The sequence below is a fragment of the Heterodontus francisci genome, chromosome 12 (assembly GCF_036365525.1).
Source record: "Heterodontus francisci isolate sHetFra1 chromosome 12, sHetFra1.hap1, whole genome shotgun sequence".
NCBI lineage: Eukaryota > Metazoa > Chordata > Chondrichthyes > Heterodontiformes > Heterodontidae > Heterodontus > Heterodontus francisci.
The window spans coordinates 102,607,650-102,629,191 of NC_090382.1; the positions used below are offsets into that span (position 1 = coordinate 102,607,650).

A 21,542-nucleotide genomic window follows, 5' to 3' on the forward strand; every position below is an offset into this window, starting at 1 on the left:
TCACCTGCCAGTGGAAACATCCTCTCTACATGTATCTTATCTATTCCCTTCATGATTTTATATGTTTCTATAAGATCCCCCCTCATTCTTCTGAATTCCAATGAATATAATCCCAATCTACTCAGTCTCTCCTCATAAGCCAACCCCCTCAACTCCGGAATCAACCTAGTGAACCTCCTCTGCACGCTCTCCAGTGCCAGTATATCCTTTCTCAAGTAAGGAGACCAGAACTGCACACAGTACTCCAGGTGCGGCCTCACCTTATACAGCTGCAACATAACCACTCTGCTTTTAAACTCAATCCCTTTAGCAATGAAGGACAAAATTCCATTTGCCTTCCTAATTACTTGCTGTACCTGCAGACTAACCTTCTGCGATTCATGCACAAGGACACCTAGGTCCCTCTGCATAGCAGCATGCTGCAACTTTTTACCATTCAAGTAATAATCCTTTTTCCTGTTACTCCTACCGAAATGAATGACTTCACATTTATTAACATTGTATTCCATCTGCCAGACCTTTGCCCACTCACTCAATGTATCTATGTTCCTCTGCAAAGTTTCACAGTCATCTGCACACTTTGCTCTGCCACTCATCTTAGTGTCATTTGCAAACTTTGACACCCTACACGTGGTCCCCAACTCCAAATCATCTATATGATGGGCATAACCTTTCAGTTCTGGTATCATGCTTATAAATCTTCTTTCTCTCTACCTCCTTTTTATGATGTGGAGACCAGAACTGTTGATGGTATATCAATTGTGCTCTAATAAAGGTTCTATATGAGTTTAACCCAGCTTTTCCCGGTACTGCCCGAGGTCCAGCTGCTTCATCAATGATCCACCCTTAGTCACAATCACTTGAAAGAGTGGTGGAAGCAGATTCAATAGCAACTTTCAAAAGGAAATTGGGAAAATAGTTACACGGGAAAATTTTTCAGGGCTCTGGGCTGAGAGTAGGGGAGTAGAACTAATTGGACAGCTCTTTCAAAAAGCTGCGACAGACACGATGGACCAAATGGTTTCCTTCTGTGCTGAGAGATTCTGTGATTCTGTCAGGGCAGAAATGGGGCTGTTCGCTGTTAAATTGCACAGTGCTCAACTCCATTGCAATTCCACCGATAATGAAGCAGCCCGTGCCCGCATGCAGCAATGCCTGACAACATCCAGGCTTGGGCTGATAAATGGCAAAAAAATAAAATCGAGCCACGAATGTAAGGAAATGGCCATCTCCCCATGACATCTAATGGCACTACCATTGCTGAATCCCCCACCACAAATATTCTGGGGTTAACCATTGACCATAAACCTCAGCTGGGCCAGCCACATAAAAACTGCGGCTACAAGAACAGGTCAAAGGCTGCGTATTCTGTGAGTGACTCACCTCTTGACTCCCCAAAGCCTTTCCACCATCTACAAGGCACCAGTCAGGTATGTGATGGAATGTAAAACAAAAACAAGAAATGCTGGAATCACTCAGCAGGTCTGGCAGCATCTGTGGAAAGGGAAGCAGAGTTAACGTTTCGGGTCACTGTTAGTCATTACAGCCTTGCTACAAATATGGAGCAAAGATATGCATTTCAGAGGTGAGAGTGACAACATCAAGGCAGCATTTGACCGAGTGTGGCATCAAACAGCCCGATTAATATTGAAGTCAGTGGAATCAAGGGGATAACTCTCACTTGCTGGAGTCATACCTAGCACAAAAGGAAGCTGGTTATAGTTATTGAAGACCGATCATCTCAGCCCCAGGACAACGTTCCAGGAGTTTGTCAGAGCAGTTCGCTAGGCTCAATCATCTTCAGCTGCTTTATCAATTACCTAACTGCCATCATAAGGTCAGAAGTGGGGATGATCACGATGATTGCAGTCTTCAGTTCAATTTGCAATTCTTCAGATAATGAAGCAGCCCGTGCCTGCATGCAGCAATGCCTGGACAACATTCAGGCTTGGGCTGATAAATGGTAAGTAATATTTGGGTCACACAAGTGTCATGCAGTAATTATCTCAATAAAGAGAGTGTGTAACCAGCTCGCCTTGACATTCAACAGCATTACCATCGTCGAATCTCCCACCATCAACGTCCTGGGGATCACTGTTGACCAGACACTTAAGTAGACCAGTCACATAAACGCTGTGGCTACAATGAGCAGGCCAGAGGCTGGGTATTCTGTGATGAGCGGCTCACCGATTGACTCTCCAAAGCCTTTCCACCATCAACAAGGCACGTGTGATGGAATACTCAACACATGCCTGGGTGAGTGCATTTCCAATAATGCTCAAGAGGCTCAACACCATAAAGGACAAAGCAGTCCACTTGATTGGCACCCCATCCACCACCTTAAACATTCACTGCCTCCACCATCGGCACAATGTGGTTGCAGTGTATACCATCCCCAGAATGCACTGCACCAACTTGCCAAGGCTTCTTTGATAACACTTTCCAAACCTGCAACCTCTACCACTTAGAAGAACAAGGGCAGCAGATGCATGAGAACACGATCAAGTCGTGCACCATCCTGACTTGGAAATATATCACTGTTAATTCATTGTTGCTAGAACGGAATCCTGGAACTCCCTCCCTAGCAACACTGTGGGAGTACCTTCACCATACGGACTGCAATGGTTCAAGAAGGCACCACCATCTCGAGGGCAATGTAGGATGGGCAATAGATGCCAACCCTGCGAGTGACATTCATATCCCCTGATGAATTTGTCTTGGGTGATTTCTGTATATTATACTATGTATTGTATTATTATTGTATAATGTGTATTACGTATGTATAAAAAAAAGTTTGACAGTGCTCAAGGGTATCTATTTTAATGCATGAAGTATAGCAAATAAAGCAGATAGACACATGACAGTATGATATCATAGCTATTACAGAAACATGTTGGCCGGTCATGGATGAGCTGGACGTACAGCAAACAAAATCGGAACTCAGTAATGCCATTGATTCTCTAGCCAGTGCAAAAGCCCCTGGGAAGGACGGCATTACCCTTGAAATAATTAAGAGTGCTAAGCCTGCTATACTCTCAGCACTCTACGAACTGCTTTGCCTGTGCTGGGCTGAGGGAGCAGTACCACAGGACATGCGCGATGCCAATATCATCACCCTCTATAAAAACAAGGGTGACCGCGGTGACTGCAACAACTACCGTGGAATCTCCCTGCTCAGTATAGTGGGAAAGTCTTCACTCGAGTTGCTTTAAACAGGCTCCAGAAGCTGGCCGAGCGTGTCTACCCTGAGGCACAGTGTGGCTTTCGAGTAGAGAGATCGGCCATTGACATGCTGGTTTCCCTTCGTCAGCTACAGGAGAAATGCCGCGAACAACAGATGCCCCTCTACGTTGCTTTCATTGATCTCACCAAAGCCTTTGACCTCGTCAGCAGACGTGGTCTCTTCAGACTACTAGAAAAGATCGGATGTCCACCAAAGTTACTAAGTATCATCACCTCATTCCATGACAATATGAAAGGCACAATTCAGCATAGCGGCACTTCATCAGACCCCTTTCCTATCCTGAGTGGCGTGAAACAGGGCTGTGTTCTCACACCTACACTGTTTGGGATTTTCTTCTCCCTGCTGCTCTCACATGCGTTCAAGTCTTTAGAAAAAGGAATTTTCCTCCACACAAGATCAGATGGCAGGTTGTTCAACCTTGCCCGTCTAAGAGCGAAGACCAAAGTATGGAAAGTCCTCTTTGCTGACGATGCTGCATTAACATCTCACACTGAAGAATGTCTGCAGAATCTCATTGACAGGTTTGCGGCTGCCTGCAACGAATTTGGCCTAACCATCAGTTTCAAGAAAATGAGCATCATGGGACAGGACGTCAGTAATGCTCCATCCATCAATATCGGCGACCACGCTCTGGAAGTGGTTCAAGAGTTCACCTACCTAGGCTCAACTATCACCAGTAACCTGCCTCTAGATGCAGAAATCAACAAGCGCATGGGAAAGGCTTCCACTGCTATGTCCAGACTGGCCAAGAGAGTGTGGGAAAATGGCACACTGACACAGAACACAAAAATCTGCGTGTATCAAGCCTGTGTCCTCAGTACCTTGCTCTACGGCAGCGAGGCCTGGACAACGTATGTCAGCCAAGAGCGACGTCTCAATTCACTTCATCTTCGCTGCCTCCGGAGAATCCTTGGCATCAGGTGGCAGGACCGTATCTCCAACACAGAAGTCCTTGAGGCGGCCAACATCCCCAGTTTATACACCCTACTGAGTCAGCGGCGCTTGAGATGGCTTGGCCATGTGAGCCGCATGGAAGATGGCAGGATCCCCAAGGACACATTGTACAGCGAGCTCGGCACTGGTATCAGACCCACCGGCCGTCCATGTCTCCGCTTTAAAGACGTCTGCAAACGCGACATGAAGTCCTGTGACATTGATCACAAGTCGTGGGAGTCAGTTGCCAGCGATTGCCAGAGCTGGCGGGCAGCCATAAAGGCGGGGCTAAAGTGTGGCGAATCAAAGAGACTTAGCAGTTGGCAGGAAAAAAAACAGAAGCGCAAGGGGAGAGCCAACTGTGTAACAGCCCTGACAACCAATTTTATCTGCAGCACCTGTGGAAGAGTCTGTCACTCTAGAATTGGCCTTTATAGCCACTCCAGGCGCTGCTCCACAAACCACTGACCACCTGCAGGCACTTACCCATTGTCTCCCGAGACAAGGAGGCCAAAGAAGAAGAAGACAGAAACATGGCTTAAGGAGGAACAGGAATGGCAGCTCAATGGTCCTGGTTACAGGGTTTTCAGACACGATACGGGGATAAGAAAGGAGGAGGCGTGGCAATTTTGGTCAAGGAATCTATTACAGCTGTGAGGAGGGGTGATATGTTGGAAGGCTCATCAAATGAGCCCATATGGATTGAGCTAAGGAACAAAAAAAGGGCGGTCACACTGCTGGGAGTGTATTATAGACCCCCAAACAGTCAGAGATAGAAGAACAGATATGTAGGCATATCTCTGAGAAGTGCAAGAACAATAGGGCAGTTATTGGGGATTTTGACATGATGGGCCAAGTGGCCTCTTTCTGTGCCTTAAACTTTCTATGATATTAGTGCTGTTGCCAATGGCGGGGCTGCTCCTGGTAGACTGTGCTTTAACACTCATCTGTTGAGACCTGAGAGCAGGGACATGAGTTAACGCCTTATTGTATTTCACTGATGCTGTGCCTAATTTAAAACCAAAACTAAATACAATAAGGTGCTAATCCCTCTAATTGAGAAGTGTTGGGGAGACTATAAGGATAAGCACATTCCAGATCCATCTTTGGCTTGTCACTTCTCAGTTAGATTGGTTATGAAGGAGGGTCCAATTAAAATCTGCAACGATTGCAGTGTTTTGTGTAACATGGTTCCGCATAACCAAAGCCTTCTTACTGGATGTCGCTGGCTGTGCACCAAATGACTATCTGAGTAAGCGTGTACACGTACATTAAACTAACAAGACCCATTTGATGGTAAGTATTTTTGGAATAGCGTTCTGAGTGTAATAGATAAATTCTATTCATATTTTGGAGATGGGCAGGAGGAGTATGGCAGAATTGAAACCGGTATGTATCCATTCTCCTTCACTTCTTGCGTAATGTTTTTGAACTCCAGACACTACTTGGATCAATAAAAGCAAAATACTGCAGATGCTGGAAATCTGAAATAAAAACAAGAAATGCTGGAAATACGCAGCAGGTTTGGCAGCATCTGTGCAGAGAGAAACAGAGTTAACGTTTCAGGTCAGAGACCCTTCTTCCGAACTCAAGTATTTCCAACATTTCTTGTTTTTATTACTACATGGATCAAAGTAATTTCCGAGGAAAATGTGTAACTTGTAATAAGACGAGAATTGTTGAACTTGAGCGGGGCTCAGCTGTGTTACGCGGTAGCAACACAGTAATTTTGTGGTTTGATTCAGGCGGCAGGTTTTAGAGGAGTTGGGAAGGCAGTTTGCTGATGGTAGGTAATGTTACAAAAATATTCAAAATGAGAGAACACTGGCACCAAAACAATTGCTTGTTCTATGATCAGTCATGTGGGCTTAGACCCCTGAATATATCTGCATGATTGGCACCAGTTTTAACTTGCAGGGTGAAGGTATAAGCAGCACGATTCTTGTGATATTTTCAGCACCTAAGAATTGAACACACTGTCCCAGTGTGAACCTTCCTATCCTCACGCCAGCCATCCTTGCAACCTTGTTCTGGAATGTTAGTTTCCTCTGATTGCGAGCAGTTTCGTCCTGTATGCTCAGTGAAGATTGGGGTGAGCCTGTCCAAACCTGAACTGGGTTGCACTCAGATCCAGGTAACAGGGATGATAGAAGGTAAGAAGATGACATGGAGCATTTTACAAGATGAAATTTTAGCTTCATTTTTTAAAAAGGATCTATATAGTCTCGTTGCCTTGGGCTGTGCTCCATACATTATAAGGGCAGAGACTGATAGGAATGTGTTCTCTACCCCCGTAGCTGATAAAATGATGAGCATACACATTGAAATAGGAAATGATTGAGATGTTCAGAGTCATTGGGTTTTGACTGAAGATGCTTGTTTTCTAGTGTGTCACATGATGCATTAACTGTTCTGATGTTACATCACTCTGCTTACATCATAAAGCAACTGTCTCCTTGTTTATCTGTTTCAAACAGAAAGAATTCCTCTGGTGTATTTAACAGACTCTTTATTCTGTCAACTAATGAAATAACTCGTGATGATGCAGTGCCAAAATTTTCCAACTCACCAGTGGCCACGTTTAAACATGGGTGAACAGCATAGGTGAGGTGTTGCAGGAGTTCAGCATGCCTGCGGCAACAGTCTCGTGTGCCTAACCTGCTCTAGAAAGGTAACCCCAGTCTCCTTTAGTACAGGGATGGTGCTTGAGGTTTTAATTCTTTATCTCACTGAATTCTCATAGTCATAGAGAGATACAGCACTGAAACAGGAGGCCCTTCGGCCCACCGAGTCTGTGCCGACCAGCAACCACCCATTTATACCAATCCTACATTAATCCCATATTCCTTACCACATCCCCACCACCTACCTACACTAGGGGCAAAATTTCACCAGATTTGTTTAGTTGTTGTGGCTGTGGGCCTGAATTTAATGCAGGGAGAGTTAGTGATTTAAGCGTAAATGGCTGTGGTGCTTTCAGTCTGTCCCAACAGATGGCACAAGTTGCAGCAGAGTGCATTTCTTGGCATTTTTATTTTACTGGTTCCTGGTTCAGATTTGTTCAGTGGGATTTAACAACAGGCTTACTGGTGACATTGATGATTGGTGTCCAAGCACAATTTAGCATAAATCAATGGTGATGAATCTTGAAAAATATAGTGCAAGATGCAAAATCGATAGCGAATGCACCAGGTGTTCAGTAACTCAGTATGTGCTTTGTTTTTTTCTGGCAATTTCCACCCGCCCTACTCCTATCCTGACTCTGAGGTTCAGTCCAACAGGACTCTTGCCCCTCCCCTGACGGTGCTGGCTCTCCCTGTTGTTCAGTCCCGCAGACCTCTTCCCCCTCCTGGGCTGACTCTCGCTGAGATTCAGTCCCATGGGCTATAATTCCAAGTCCTGCCCTGAAGATGTTGGCCTTTGCTGCAGTCTCCATTATTCATTATGCACAACATTCAGTGGTGAGAGCCTGAGATATGGCCAATTTTGAGATTGTCATTACTTAACATACACACAGGTGCCTTTCCAGTAGGGTTGTTGATACTCTGGTTCATTTTCCCTTCCCTAAGCTCTGCATGCTTAAAAAGGAAACAGCTGCCTTGTTTATACTTGTAAATCCTGAAGACATTTAACAAATCAGTGGCCATCAGGCTATAAAATCGATAAATTGGAGAGGGTGCAGGAAGAGCAACAGGACTGAAATGGATGGGCTTTGAGAAGAAAGTAGGAGTGAGTAAGCCCGAAATATTATTTCCGGGTAAGCAACGGAAGTAAGGACCAGAAGGGGAGGCAGTGGCGTAGAGGTAATATCACTGGATGAGTAATCCAGAGGCCCAGGCTAATGCTCTGGGGACATGGGTTTGAATCCCACTATGGCAGATGGTGAAATTTGAATTCAATTAATAAAAACTTGGAATTAAAAGCTAGTCTAATGGTGATCATGAAATCATTGTCGATTTGTTGTAAAAACCCATCTGGTTCACTAATGTCCTTTAGGCAAGGAAATCTGCCATCCTTACCTGGTCTGGCCTGCATGTGACTGCAGACCCACAGCAATGTGGTTGACTCTTAAATACCCTCTGAAATGACCTAGCAAGCCACTCAGTTCAAGGGCAATTAGGGATGGGCAGTAAATGCTGGCTTAGCCAGCGACGCCCACATCCCATAAACGACTTTTTAAAAAAAAATCAAATAACTAGTGCAAAAGTGCACAGAGCACAGATAGCAGGTGAGGGTTAAATAAGGGGTGGGAGAAACAAAACATTGAGCAGGCATGCATTGCAGTTGTAGTGAGTTATTGTACTAGAGGAAAGGATTACACAGCATAACATTAAATTCTAACAGTTACAAGAAGGAAAGAAGCCTTTTGATCCAGCCATTGTGTCTTGGTGTTATCCTCCACACAAGCAGTTTTGTACCTGCCCTGTTCCCAGATCCATTCATCCCCCTTGCCTTTAACTGACTACCCAAACTGTTCTCAAATATTGACATTGTCTGTGCTGCAATCACCAATTCCGATTGTCCATCCGACAGCTTCACTACTCACTGTTTAAAAATACAACTTACTCCCCTCTGTCCTAAATTCCAGACATTCAATCTTGTATCTCTGGGCTCCTCAATCACGCTGCCTTTTCCCTTCAGTGGGAGTGTACTAGAGTACAGTAGCCTGGTGAGTGCAGCCTTGGACCAGCAATCCAGAAATCAGGAGTTCAAATCTTGGCAAGTTATGAAGTTGAAATCTGATACTTTGTGACAGGGCACAAAAAATGACCATGGAAGCTGCCAGATTATTGTTAAAAGCCAGCTAAGTGACTAATGCCCATTGGGGAAGGGAACCTAGCCTGATCTGCACTAAACTCCAGTCCCACCCTGACATGGCAACTAGGAATCAAAAATAAATATTGGCTTGCTGGTGTTGCCCACATTTTAACAAATAAATAAAAGCGATAGGACGGTGCAATGTTGGGAGAGTTGAAATGCGAGAGAAATTATCTTTTAGAGAGGTAATCTGTGTGAGGAATGAGAGAGTAAATGCAGGGAGAAAGCTGTTCTCATCCCTGGTTTAGGATGTAGCGACTGGGAGAAAGATACAAAACCTATCTTGTACCTCCAGACTCGACTATTCCAATGCTCTCTCAGCCTCTCATCTTCCATCTTCCTTGAATGAGGTCATCTAAAACTCTGCTGCTTGTATCCTAATTCACACTAAGTCCATTCAACCATCACACCTGTGCTCACTGATTTGACTCCCAATCTAGCAACAAAAGCAACATCCTTGTTTTCAAATCCCTCCATGGCCTTGTCGCTCCCTAACTCAGCCAGCCCTACAACCCTCTGCATTCCTCCAATTCTGGCCTCTTACACATCCCTGATTTTAATCACTCTACCATTAATGACCATGCCTTCAGCTGGCTAGGCCCTAAGTTCTGCAGTTCCCTCCCTAAGGCTCTAAGCCTCTTAGAATCATAGAAAGTTTAAGGCACAGAAAGAGACCACTTGGCCCGTCGTGTCCATGCTGGCCGAAAAATGATCCACCTATTCTAATCCCACCTTCCAGCATTTGGTCCGTAGCCCTGCAGATTACGGCCCTTGAGGTGTCTATCCAGACTCCTTTTGAATGAGTTGAGGGTTTCTCCCTCAACTACCCTTTCAGGCAGTGAGTTCCAGACCATCACCACCCTCTGGGTGAAAACGTTTTTCCTCATCTCCCCTCTAAATTTTCTACGACTCACTTTAAATCTATTCCCCCTCGTCACTAACCTCTCTGCTAAGGTGAATAGACCCCTTACCCCCACTCTATCCAGGCCCCTCAAAATTTTGTACATTTCAATTAAAAAAAACCCTCAGTCTTCTCTGTTCCAAGGAGAGCAAGCCCAGCCTATCCAATTATTCCTCAGAGCTGCATTTTTCCAGTCCTGGCAACATCCTTGTAATTCTCCTCTCGACCCTCTCTAGTGCAATTACATCCTTTCTGTAATGAGGTGACCAGAACTGCACACAGTACTCAAGTTGTGGTCTAACCAATGAGTTGTACAGTTCCAGCATAACCTTTCTGCTCTTGTATTCCATACCTCGGCTAATAAAGGAAAGGAATCCTTATGCCTTCTTAACCACTTTATTGACCTGTTGGTGGTGTCGTAAATAATGAGGAGGAAAGCCTTAGGTTACAGGACGACGTAGGTGGGCTGGTGAGATAGGCGGAGCGGAGGACTAACAAGGCATGGGAATATTCAATGGATCGTAGGACCCTAGGGAGTACAGAGGGTCAGAGGGACCTTGGTGTACTTGTCCATAGATCACTGAAGGCAGCAGCACCGGTAGATAAGGCGGTTAGGAAGGCATATGGGATACTTGCCTTTATTAGCCGAGGCATAGAATATAAGAGTAGGGAGGTAATGATGGAGCTGTATAAAACGCTCGTTAGGCTACAGCTGGAGTACTGTGTACAGTTCTGGGCACTATAGGAAGGATGTGATTGCCCTGGAGAGGGTGCAGAGGAGATTCACTAGGATGTTGCCTGGGCTGGAGCATTTCAGCTTTGAAGAGAGACTGAAAAGGCTAGGGTTGTTTTCCTTAGAGCAGAGAAGGCTGAGTGGGGACCTGATTGAGGTATACAAAATTATGAGGGGCATTGATAGGTTAGATAGGAAGAAACTTTTCCCCTTGGTGGAGGTGTCAATAACCAGGGGGCATAGATTTTAGGTAAGGGGCAGGAGGTTTAGAGGGGATTTGAGGAAAAACTTTTCACACAGTGGTTGGAATCTGGAACGCACTGCCTGAAGAGGTGGTAGTGGCAGGAACCCTCAACATTTAAGAAGTATTTAGATGAGCACTTGAAACGCCACAGCATACAAGGCTACGGGCCAAATGCTGGAAAATGGGATTAGAGTAGTTAAGTGCTTGATGGCTGACACAGACACGATGGGCCAAAGGGCCTGTTTCTGTGCTGTATAACTCTTGACTCCTGCTACCTTCAGGGATCTGTGGACATTCACTCCAAGGTCCCTCACTTCCTCTACACATCTCAGTATTTTCCCATTAATCGTGTATTCCTTTGCCTGTTTGACCTCCCCAAATGCAACACCTCACACTTCTCCAGGTTAGAGTCATAGAGTCATTTTTGTATCCACCTTGCTGCATTTCCCTGGATCCCATGGGATTTTTTTTTTAACCAGTCTGCTATGTGTGATATTGTCAAAAGCCTTGCTAAAATCCATGTAGACCACATCAACTGCACTGCCTTCCTTGTTACTTAATAAAAATTCGATCAAGTTGGTCAAACAAAGATCTTCCCTTAACAAATCCATGCTGACTATTCTTGTTTAACTGTGCCTTCTAAGTGACAGTTTATCCTGTCTCTCAGAATAGATTCCAATGACTGAGATTAGACTGCCCTGTAATGTTTTGGTCTATCCCTCGCTCTCTTTTTAAACAGAGGTACAACATACTGCTTAAAATAGGGAATAAACACTTAACAGCCCCGACAAACAAATTTTTCTGCAGCACCTGTGGAAGAGCCTGTCACACTCGAATTGGCCTTTATAGCCACTCCAGGCGCTGCTCCACACACCACTGACCACCTCCAGGCGCTTATCCATTGTCTCTCGAGATAAGGAGGCCAAAGATTAAGAAGATAAACACTTAAAAACTGTAGGTTGAGGGTGGAATTTGATTGAGACTTATAATCACGAAGTGCAATCTTTTCGAAATAAATTCACAGTTCCGTCTTGAGAATGATCATTTTAAACTTTTGACTCAGCAGACATTTTCTGTGGTAAGAGAACTAATGTGGATAAAATTTGACAAGTAAGCATTGGGTTATAGGTTGGCATGGGTAGAATGTGCGAGCAAGAATTGGGTTGTGGGGATAGCGTGAATAGAATTATGAACAAGCATTGGGTTATGAGACAGTGGATAGAATGTGCGGGCATTACAGTTTTTAATGGTTTTCTCTTTTCAGTTGTGAGCCTTTCGTGCATGGGGTGGGGGGAGGAGAGGTGGGTGTGGGGGGAGTAGGTTGTTATAGCTAATCTCCAACAACAAGCTGTTGTGGCAGTTCAGGCACCCCAAATTCTAACTTCCTTCAGGATATTGCTTCATTATAAATCTGGTGTTTTACGATTCTTTTTGATTTTACGATTGACCAGTCACCAGCCAAGTTGATTTTCACTCAGTCCTGTGTTGAGCTGGATTTCTGGGCACCCTATCATGTCTCTACCAAGTTGGGGTGAATGTTTATTTCCTGCTGTAACACTGATTATTATATCATCACTGCACTTCTGACCAATGAGGAGCCACCTTTTCTGAGCTCAGAAGATGCCCTCAGTGAGGACAGAGGTGCCTGGAATATGTGCCATCACCCAGCTGGAGCCCTGCTTCCAGGGTATGGCCTAGCCTGGAGACCATTTCTAGAAGTGATATGGCCCTGGGAGGCACCTAGTTCCAGGTAAACAATGCCGGTGCCTTTCCTCAGCATTTGCATCGCAGAGAGAGAGTGTGAAGGAGGCAGGAACAGGCATCGAGGTGAGTGTCTGCCCAGCCCATGGAAAATCAGCGATATAAATCTCCTATAACAATACTGTATGAACAAATGTGAAAAAGGGCTCATGAGTTCACTGCAGTTCTTAAAGGTTTTCTCTGCTTTCTCAGGTGTGAGCCTTGCTGGCTTGGGGTGCTGGGGTAAGGGGAGTTATGATGGTGAGGGAAGGTATGGGTGTGGGGGGAGGCTCTGGGGGGGAAATGCGTTTGGGGAGAGGATGAGGGTAGAGAGAGGGGAGGAGAAGGTGTTAGAGGAGGGTTGTAGTTTATGGAATGCTGAAGGTTCCCCCACAGGCCATGGTTGAATCCAGTGTGAGGTCACAGCCTCCCTGTGCCATCACCCGGGGCCCTTGATTGATCTCGCCTGTCTTGGGTCAACAATCGAGGGCAGCTCTCAGCCAATTGGCTGTCAGTATTCAGGCCAGGTGTGACTGAATAAACATTGATGATTGTGTTCATCTTTTCCTCCTCTACAGAAATGCCAGCACCGGCCAAAGTCGTCAAAGCAGGGAACCCAAGACCAAAGAAAGGAGCCAAGGTAAATCCAACCAGCTTTCACTCATACTTCCAATGGTTTCATTTTCTTTTGCTTTTTTTGGTTAAAAGATACTTATTCAACCAACTCTCACTCCGATATATTGAAGGCAAGAATCTCTGGATGGCTGCATGAGTTCGTTGGCTCTGCGAGTGTTGTGGTGGTTTGCCAGCTGTTCTGGTGTGGTGGTGATATTCTTAGCCACATCATATACTTTGCTGCTGATCCATCGTGCTGGGCCTGTTAGGACGTTCCTGGCAATTTTGAACATTGGTATCAAAAACTATGCTTTGACGCCAATGCTCTCCATCTCAGTGTGCACCAGCCGCTACAGTCCATGTGTCTGTATCTAACGGTCCTGACCCCATACTGTGGGACGTCCTGTTTCTCTGTCAGTGTCCCACATACGTTTTTTATATTGATTCATGGAATTTAGGCATTTCTGATGAGTCCAACTTATTGCCCATCCCTAATTGCCCTCGAGAAAGTGGTGATGGTGAACTGCCTTGAACAATTGCTGTCCGTGTGGTAAAGGTTCTCACATTGTGCTGTTAGGTAGGGAGTTGCAGGATTTTTCACCCAGTGTTGATGAAACAGTGATATATTTCCAAGTCAGGATGTTGTGTGACTTGGAGAGAATTTGCAGCTACTGGTGTTCAAATGTGTCTGCTGCCCTTGTTCTTCTAGGTGGTAGAGGTTGTGGGTTTGGAAAGTGCTGTTGGTGAAGCTTTGGAAAGTTGCTGCAGTGCATCTTGTAGGTGGTATAAACTGCAGTCACATTGTGGCTGTGTGGAGGAGAGTGTATGTTTAAGGTAATGGATGAGGCGCTGATCGAGCAAGCTGCGTTGAGTGTTGAACTTCTTGAGTGTTCTTGGAGCTGCATTCATCCGTGCTGATTTCTGCTTGTTCCAGGTCCCGTTTACCGGGTGGTGGTGGCACCCCTCCACCGCCTTTGTTCGGCAGAGAGTTTCATCTGTTGACTTTTTAAAATTAAAATAAAACCACCCAGTTTGTATTCCATCACACTCTTGACTTGTGCATTGTAGAAGGTGGAAAGGTTTTGGAGAGTCAGGAGGTGAATCACTTGCCGCAGAATATCATACCTCTGACCTGCTTTTGTAAACGCAGTATTTATGTGCTGGTCCAGTTAAGTTTTCGGTTAATGATGACCTTCAGGATATTGATGGTGGGGGATTCAATGATGGTAATGTATAGAATGTGGAGATGGTTAGATTCTTTCTTGTTGGAGATCGTTATTGCCTGACACTTGTGCGGCACAAATGTTACTTGCCACTTATCAGCCCAAGCCTGAAGAATTGGAATATTCATGGAGCCTGCTTCTCCCATTATTTGTTTTAAGTGTCTATTACCATTCACAACTGGATGTGACAGGACTGCAGAGCTTTGATCTGATCCGTTGGTTGTGAGATGTTTTAACTGTTATGACCAGGCGAGAAAGAGCCTTTTACTGTCTTCACCTGCACTTATTGTAACTGTCTTGCTTTTTGTTGGGGCCCAGTATTAATTTTAAACCTTGTTTGTTGTAGGAGACTTTTCTCTCTTGGGGTTTGTGTGTCTTCAGTGGTTTCTGAAGCGGGTGAGAGCGAGATGAGAGCAGACAGGAGAGAGGTCTTTTCAGTCCAGGAACAAAGAGTTTTCTGAGTTTCTTTCTCTCAGCATGTTCAAATTCAAAAAATTTCCAACAGTCAGTCAGTTAGTCATGTGACTAAACTGGTCTGACCACTACTTCTGTGTATTGGGGAAGCAAGGACTGGATCCCTGGTTCCAATACTGTCTGCTAACATGCAAACGTCTTTCCAGTCAGGGGCTTGGCAATTCCTTGTGATAGGCCCTCTTTTCTTCCCAGCCACAATTTTAAGTTTTAATGTTTATGTGGCGAAATAATGTGTGCCTCATTCTTGGCAGGTGGGGGCCTGCATGACATATCTCTGTCTATAGCATGCTGCTTCTGCTACTTAGCATGTATGCAGTCCTAGGTTGTAGCTTCACCAGGCTGACACCTCATTTTTATGTACGCCTGGTGCTGCACCTCTTCATTCCTCATTAAACCAGGGATGGTCCCCTGACTTGATAGTAATGGTAAAATGAGGTTATACATTGTGGTTGAAGACAATTTTTCTGGTGCTAGCCCACAGTACCTCATGGATGCACTGCATTGAGCTGCTAGATCTGTTCTGAATCTTTCCCATTTTTCCACGGTGGTAGTGCCACACAACATGATGGAGTGTGTCCTCAGTTTGAAGACGGGATTTCGTCTTTGCAAGGACTGTGTGGTTATCACACCTAACAATGTCATGGAAAGATGCATCTGCAACAGGTAAATTGGGGATGTCGAGGTCAAGGACGAGCGCAGCAGATGCACAGGAACACCACCACCTGCAAGTTCCTCTCCAAGTCGCACACATCATCCTGCTTTGCCATCCCTTCACTGTTGCTGGGTCAGGAACCTGGAACTCCCTCCCTGACAGGACTGTGGGTGTATCTATCCATTTGGACTGCAGCGGTTCAAGAAGGAGGCTCACCTCCACCTCCTCGAGGGCAATTAGGATGGGAAACAAATGCTGGCCTAGCCAGCGATTCTCACATCCCATGAACGAGTGAATTAACAAAAAAAGTAGGTTTTCCCTTTGTGTCAGTTCTTTCACCACCTGCTGCAGGCCCAGTCTGGCAGCTGTTTCCTTTACTGACCAAGCTGGCCATGTCCTTGTGGTGCTACCATGCCACTCTTGCCGATAGACATTGAAGTCCCCCATATACTATACCCTTACTACTTTCAGTGCTTCTTCCAAATGTTATTCAACATGGAGGAGTACTGGTGCATCAGGTGGTAATCAGGAGCTTTCCTTGCCCATGTTTGATCTGATGCTATGCGACTTCATGGAATCTGGAGTCAATGTTGAGGACACTCGGCCACTTCTTGACTGTATACTGCCTTACCGCCACCTCTGGTGGGTCTGTCCTGGTTGAACAGAACATATTCAGGGATGGTGATGGAGAGGTCTAGGACATTGGCTAGCTGTAAGGTATGATTCTATGAGTATCAGTGTCAGGCTGTTGCTTGACTAGTCTGTGAAACAGCTCTCCCAATTTTGGCACGTCCCCAGATGTTTGTGAGGAGGACTCCGCAGGGTCGATTTTGCAGGGTGTGCCTTTGTCATGTTTGAATACAGTGTTTAGGCCGATGCACGGTGATCGTTCTGGTTTTATTATTTTAGCTTTTCATCGCGGTTTTTTTCAACTGATTGGCTAGCTAGCCATGAGACAGGTCAGTTCAGAGTCAACCACATTGCTGTTGGTCTCGAGTCACACATAGGCCAGACTGGTTAAAGACAGCAGATTTTCCTTCCCTGAATGACAATGAACATGATGAATTTTTACGATAATCAGATAGTTTCATGGGCACCATTTACTGATGCTAGCTTTTCAGTCTAGATGTATTTAATTATTTGAATTTAAATTCCCTGGCTGCCGTGGTGGGATTTGATTTCATGGGGCATGTAGCATAGTGGTTGTTACTGGATTAGTAATCCAGAGGCTGGGCCTAATGATGCAGAGGCATGGGCTTTATAAACAGAAGCAAATTGTACGAAAGCAGGAACGTTATGGTGAATCTATATGAAACACTGGTTTGGCCTCAACTGGGCACCACGCTTTGGGAAGTATGTGAATGCATTGGAGAGGTTACAGAAAAGATTTTGAGAATTGTTCTGGGGATGAGAGACTTCAGTTACGTGGGGAGATTGGCAAAGCTGGTACTGTTCTCAGAGAAGAGAAGGTTGAGAGGAGATTTGATAGAGATGTTCAAAATCATGGGTCTAGACAGAGTAACTAGAGAAACTGTTCCCATTGGCAGAAGGGTCGAGAATCAGAGGACACTGATTTAAGGTGATTGGCAAAGGAATCAGAGGCGAGGTGAGGAAAAGTTTTTTTACGCGGCGTGTTAGGATCTGGAATGCACTGCCTGAGAGTGTGGTGGCGGCAGATTCAATCGTGGCTTTCAAAAGAGAATTGGATAATTATCTGAAGAGCAAAGATTTGTAGGGGAACAGGGAAAAGGCAGGGGAGTGGGACTAGCTGAGTTGCTCTTGCAGAGAGCTGGCACAAAGACAAAGGGCCGCCTTCTGTGCTGTAACCAATCTGTGATTCTGTGGGTTCAAATCCCACTTTGGGGCATCCTGTTCCTCTGTGTCTGAGTGTCCCCCTCATACTGTGGGCGTCTGTTTCTCTATCAGAGCGTCACCCGGTGCAGTGGGATATCCTGTTTCACTATGTCTGCACCAGAGACTTTTTGGAGCCAGTAAAATTTCTGTCCCTTCCAGTAGAAGAGTCTGGGGTCAGTATAGAATGGTTGCAGTCTCTCTACAGCCACACCCTTTACTCTGGGGTCAGTGTCGAACGGTTGCAGTCTCTCTACACCCACACCCTTTACTCTGGGGTCACTGTAGAAACAAAGAAAATAGGAGCAGGAGTAGGCCATTTGGCCCTTTGAGCCTGCTCTGCCATTCATTATGATCATGGCTGATCATCCAACTCAGCTTGTTCCGGCTTTCGCCCCATACCCTTTGATCCCTTTAGCCTTGAGAGCTATATTTAACTCCTTGAAAACATCAATGTTTTGGCCTCAACTGTTTTCTGTGGTAGCGAATTCCACAGGCTCACCGCTCTCTGGGTGAAGAAACTTCTCATCTCAGTCCTGAAAGGTTTACCCCGTATCCTTAGACTAGAACAGTTGCAGTCTCTCTACACTTACACCCTTTACTCTTGGATCAGTGTAGAACGGTTGCAGTCTCTCTACCCCCACACCCTTTACTCTGGGGTCAGTGTAAAACAGTTCCAATTCATGGGTGTGTATTTTACAGTTTCGCCGTTTTTCCCCATTTGTATCCTCAGATTTTAATAATCACTGATCTCTGTCAGACATCACCATAAATAACCACTTCATGGCTTTTGATCCGGTGTGAATTTCTTGTCTGTGGATCCTGCTCTGCAGTGCCAGGGGAATGAGTCCCTCCATCACAGTAATGAGGGCTGAGATTCTGATTTAGAGCAGAAGCTTTACTTTTTCTGAAGTAATATTCAGTAGCTATCATTGTTTGTTTCCCTTCGAGCAGCTGCTGCATTTTGTGATGTTTGGAAGTAGCAAAGTGTTTCTTCATTCTGATCGTTAACCTTTTTATAAAACCACTAGGTTATTCAAGACCTCCACATAAGAGAGAAGATAAGACGCAATTATAAAGCGCCTTTCACAACCTTAGGAGGGGACAGTGGGGGAGGGAGGGAACCCTGCATGAGCTTGGGTAATCCAAAGTGCTTTACAACCCATGAAGTACTTTTGAATAGTTATTCTAATGTGGTCAATAAGCAATTGCCTGTTGGTGCTGTTAACATGATGGATCTATTCATCACATGTTATAATTGTCACTTGCAAGATAGAAGCAAAGTAAATTGTAATATGGAAAATGAGTTGACCTGGATTCCTAAGTTGCAGCTTGCTCACAATGCAGCTTCCAGTCCCTTGCTGACACAGGCCACTGGTCCATGGTGCTCATCCTAACAGCCATACACTGACTGAAAATTAAATTCCTTATCCTTGTGTTCAAATCTCTCCTGGCCTGGCTCTACCCCACTTTACAAACTCATACAGGGGTTCCCTCTCCTTCCTCCCCCGCTCCTCCTTCCCCGCTCTCCCTCCTCCTTCCTTCCTCCCTTCCCGCCCTCCGTCCCTCCTCCTTCGCCCTCCCTCCTTCCCCCTCCTCGCTTCCTTCCCTTCCCCTCCTCCTTCCTCATCCTTCCCCTCCTCCTTCCTTCCTCCTCCCCTCCCTTCCCACCTCCTCCCTCCATCCCTTCCCTTCTCTCTCCTTCAGTCCCTTCCCCGTCTCTCTCCTCGCTTCCCTTCCCTCTCTCTCCTCCATCCCTTCCCCTCTCTCTCCCTCATCCTTCCCCTCCATCCCTCTCCCTCTCCTCCATCCCTTCCCCTCTCTCCTCTCCCTCTCTCTCCCTCCATCCCTTCCCCTCTCTCTCCCTCCATCCCTTCCCCTCTCTCTCCCTCCATCCCTTCCCCTCTCTCTCCCTCCATCCCTTCCCCTCTCTCTCCCTCCATCCCTTCCCCTCTCTCTCCCTCCATCCCTTCCCCTCTCTCTCCCTCCATCCCTTCCCCTCTCTCTCCCTCCATCCCTTCCCCTCTCTCTCACCCTCCATCCCTTCCCCTCTCTCTCCCTCCATCCCTTCCCCTCTCTCTCCCTCCATCCCTTCCCCTCTCTCTCCCCTCCATCCCTTCCCCTCTCTCTCCCTCCATCCCTTCCCCTCTCTCTCCCTCCGATCCCTTCCCCTCTCTCTCCACCATCCTACCCTCTCTCTCCCTCCATCCCTTACCCTCTCTCCATCCCTCCATCCCCTTCCCCTCTCTCTCCCTCCATCCCTTCCCCTCTCTCTCCCTCCATCCCTTCGCCTCTCTCTCCTTCCCTCCATCCCTTCCCCTCTCTCTCCTTCCCTCCATCCCTTCCCCTCTCTCTCCTTCCCTCCATCCCTTCCCCTCTCTCTCCTTCCCTCCATCCCTTCCCCTCTCTCTCCTTCCCTCCATCCCTTCCCCTCTCTCACCTTCCCTCCATCCCTTCCCCTCTCTCTCCTTCCCTCCATCCCTTCCCCTCTCTCTCCTCCTTCCCTCCATCCCTTCCCCTCTCTCTCCCCTCTATCCCTTCCCCCCCCTCTCCTTCCCTCCATCCCTTCCCCCCCCCTCTCCTTCCCTCTCTCCTTCCCTCCCTCCCCCCCCTCTCCTTCCCTCCCTCCCCCCCCTCTCCTTCCCTCCCTCCCCCCCCTCTCCTTCCCTCCCTCCCCCCCCCTCTCCTTCCCTCCCTCCCCCCCCCTCTCCTTCCCTCCCTCCCCCCCCCTCTCCTTCCCTCCCTCCCCCCCCTCTCCTTCCCTCCCCTCCCCCCCCTCTCCCTCCCCTCCTCCCCCCCCCTCTCCTTCCCTCCCTCCCCCCCCCTCTCTCCTTCCCTCCCTCCCCCCCCCTCTCCTTCCCTCCCTCCCCCCCCTCTCCTTCCCTCCCTCCCCCCCCCTCTCCTTCCCTCCCTCCCCCCCCTCTCCTTCCCTCCCTCCCCCCCCTCTCCTTCCCTCCCTCCCCCCCCTCTCCTTCCCTCCCTCCCCCCCTCTCCTTCCCTCCCTCCCCCCCCTCTCCTTCCCTCCCTCCCCCCCTCTCCTTCCCTCCCTCTCCCCCCCTCTCCTTCCCTCCCTCTCCCTCCCGACCACTCTCCTTCCCTCCATCCCTACCCCTCTCCTTCCCTCCATCCCTACCCCTCTCCTTCCCTCCATCCCTACCCCTCTCCTTCCTCCATCCCTACCCTCTCCTTCCCTCCATCCCTACCCCTCTCCTTCCCTCCATCCCTACCCCTCTCCTTCCCTCCATCCCTACCCCTCTCCTTCCCCTCCCTACCCCCTCCTCTTTCCCTCCCTCCCCCTCTCCTTCCCTCCCTCCCTCCCTCCCTCCCTCCCTCCCTCCTCCCTCCCTCCCTCCCTCCTTTCCTCCCTCCCTCCTTTCCTCCCCCTCCCTCCTTTCCCTCCCCCTCTCTCCTTTCCTCCCCCTCTCTCCTTTCCTCCCTCCCTCTCTCCTTTCCTCCCTCCCTCTCTCCTTTCCTCCCTCCCTCCCCCTCTCTCCTTTCCTCCCTCCCTCCCCCTCTCTCCTTTCCTCCCTCCCTCCCTCCCCCCTCTCTCCTTTCCTCCCTCCCTCCCCCTCTCTCCTTTCCTCCCTCCCTCCCCCCTCTCTCCTTTCCTCCCTCCCTCCCCCCTCTCTCCTTTCCTCCCTCCCTCCCCCTCTCTCCCTTTCCTCCCTCCCTCCCCCTCTCTCCTTTCCTCCCTCCCTCCCCCTCTCTCCTTTCCTCCCCCTCTCTCCTTTCCTCCCTCCTTCCCCCTCTCTCCTTTCCTCCCCCTCTCTCCTTTCCTCCCCCTCTCTCCTTTCCTCCCTCCCTCCCTCCCCTCCTCCCTCCCTCCCTCCCCTTTTCCTCCCCTTTCCTCCCCTTTCCTCCCTCTCCCCTTTCCTCCCTCCCCTTTCCTCCCTCCCCTTTCCTCCCTCTCCTTTCCTCCCTCTCCTTTCCTCCCTCCCTCTCCCTCTCTCCTTTCCTCCCTCCCTCTCCCTCTCTCCTTTCCTCCCTCCCTCTCCCTCTCTCCTTTCCTCCCCTCCCTCTCCCTCTCTCCTTTCCTCCCTCCCTCTCCCTCTCTCCTTTCCTCCCTCCCTCTCCCTCTCTCCTTTCCTCCCTCCCTCTCCCCTCTCTCCTTTCA

At 47.7% G+C, this 21,542-nt stretch overlaps 1 protein-coding gene across 6 annotated transcripts in view; it reads left to right on the top strand.

Annotated features, from left to right (window-relative positions):
* Positions 1-21,542, top strand: part of larp1 (La ribonucleoprotein 1, translational regulator) — a 176,127-nt gene that overhangs the window by 66,601 nt on the left and 87,984 nt on the right. For all 6 annotated transcript variants that reach the window (XR_010976125.1, XR_010976124.1, XM_068043971.1 and 3 more), the window contains exon 2: positions 13,192-13,253. Coding sequence is in view for 4 of the 6 variants with exons in the window: in XM_068043968.1 (XP_067900069.1) it covers positions 13,192-13,253 (62 nt within the window). In the remaining 2 variants the exon portion in view is untranslated. The remainder of the gene's footprint in view (positions 1-13,191; positions 13,254-21,542) is intronic.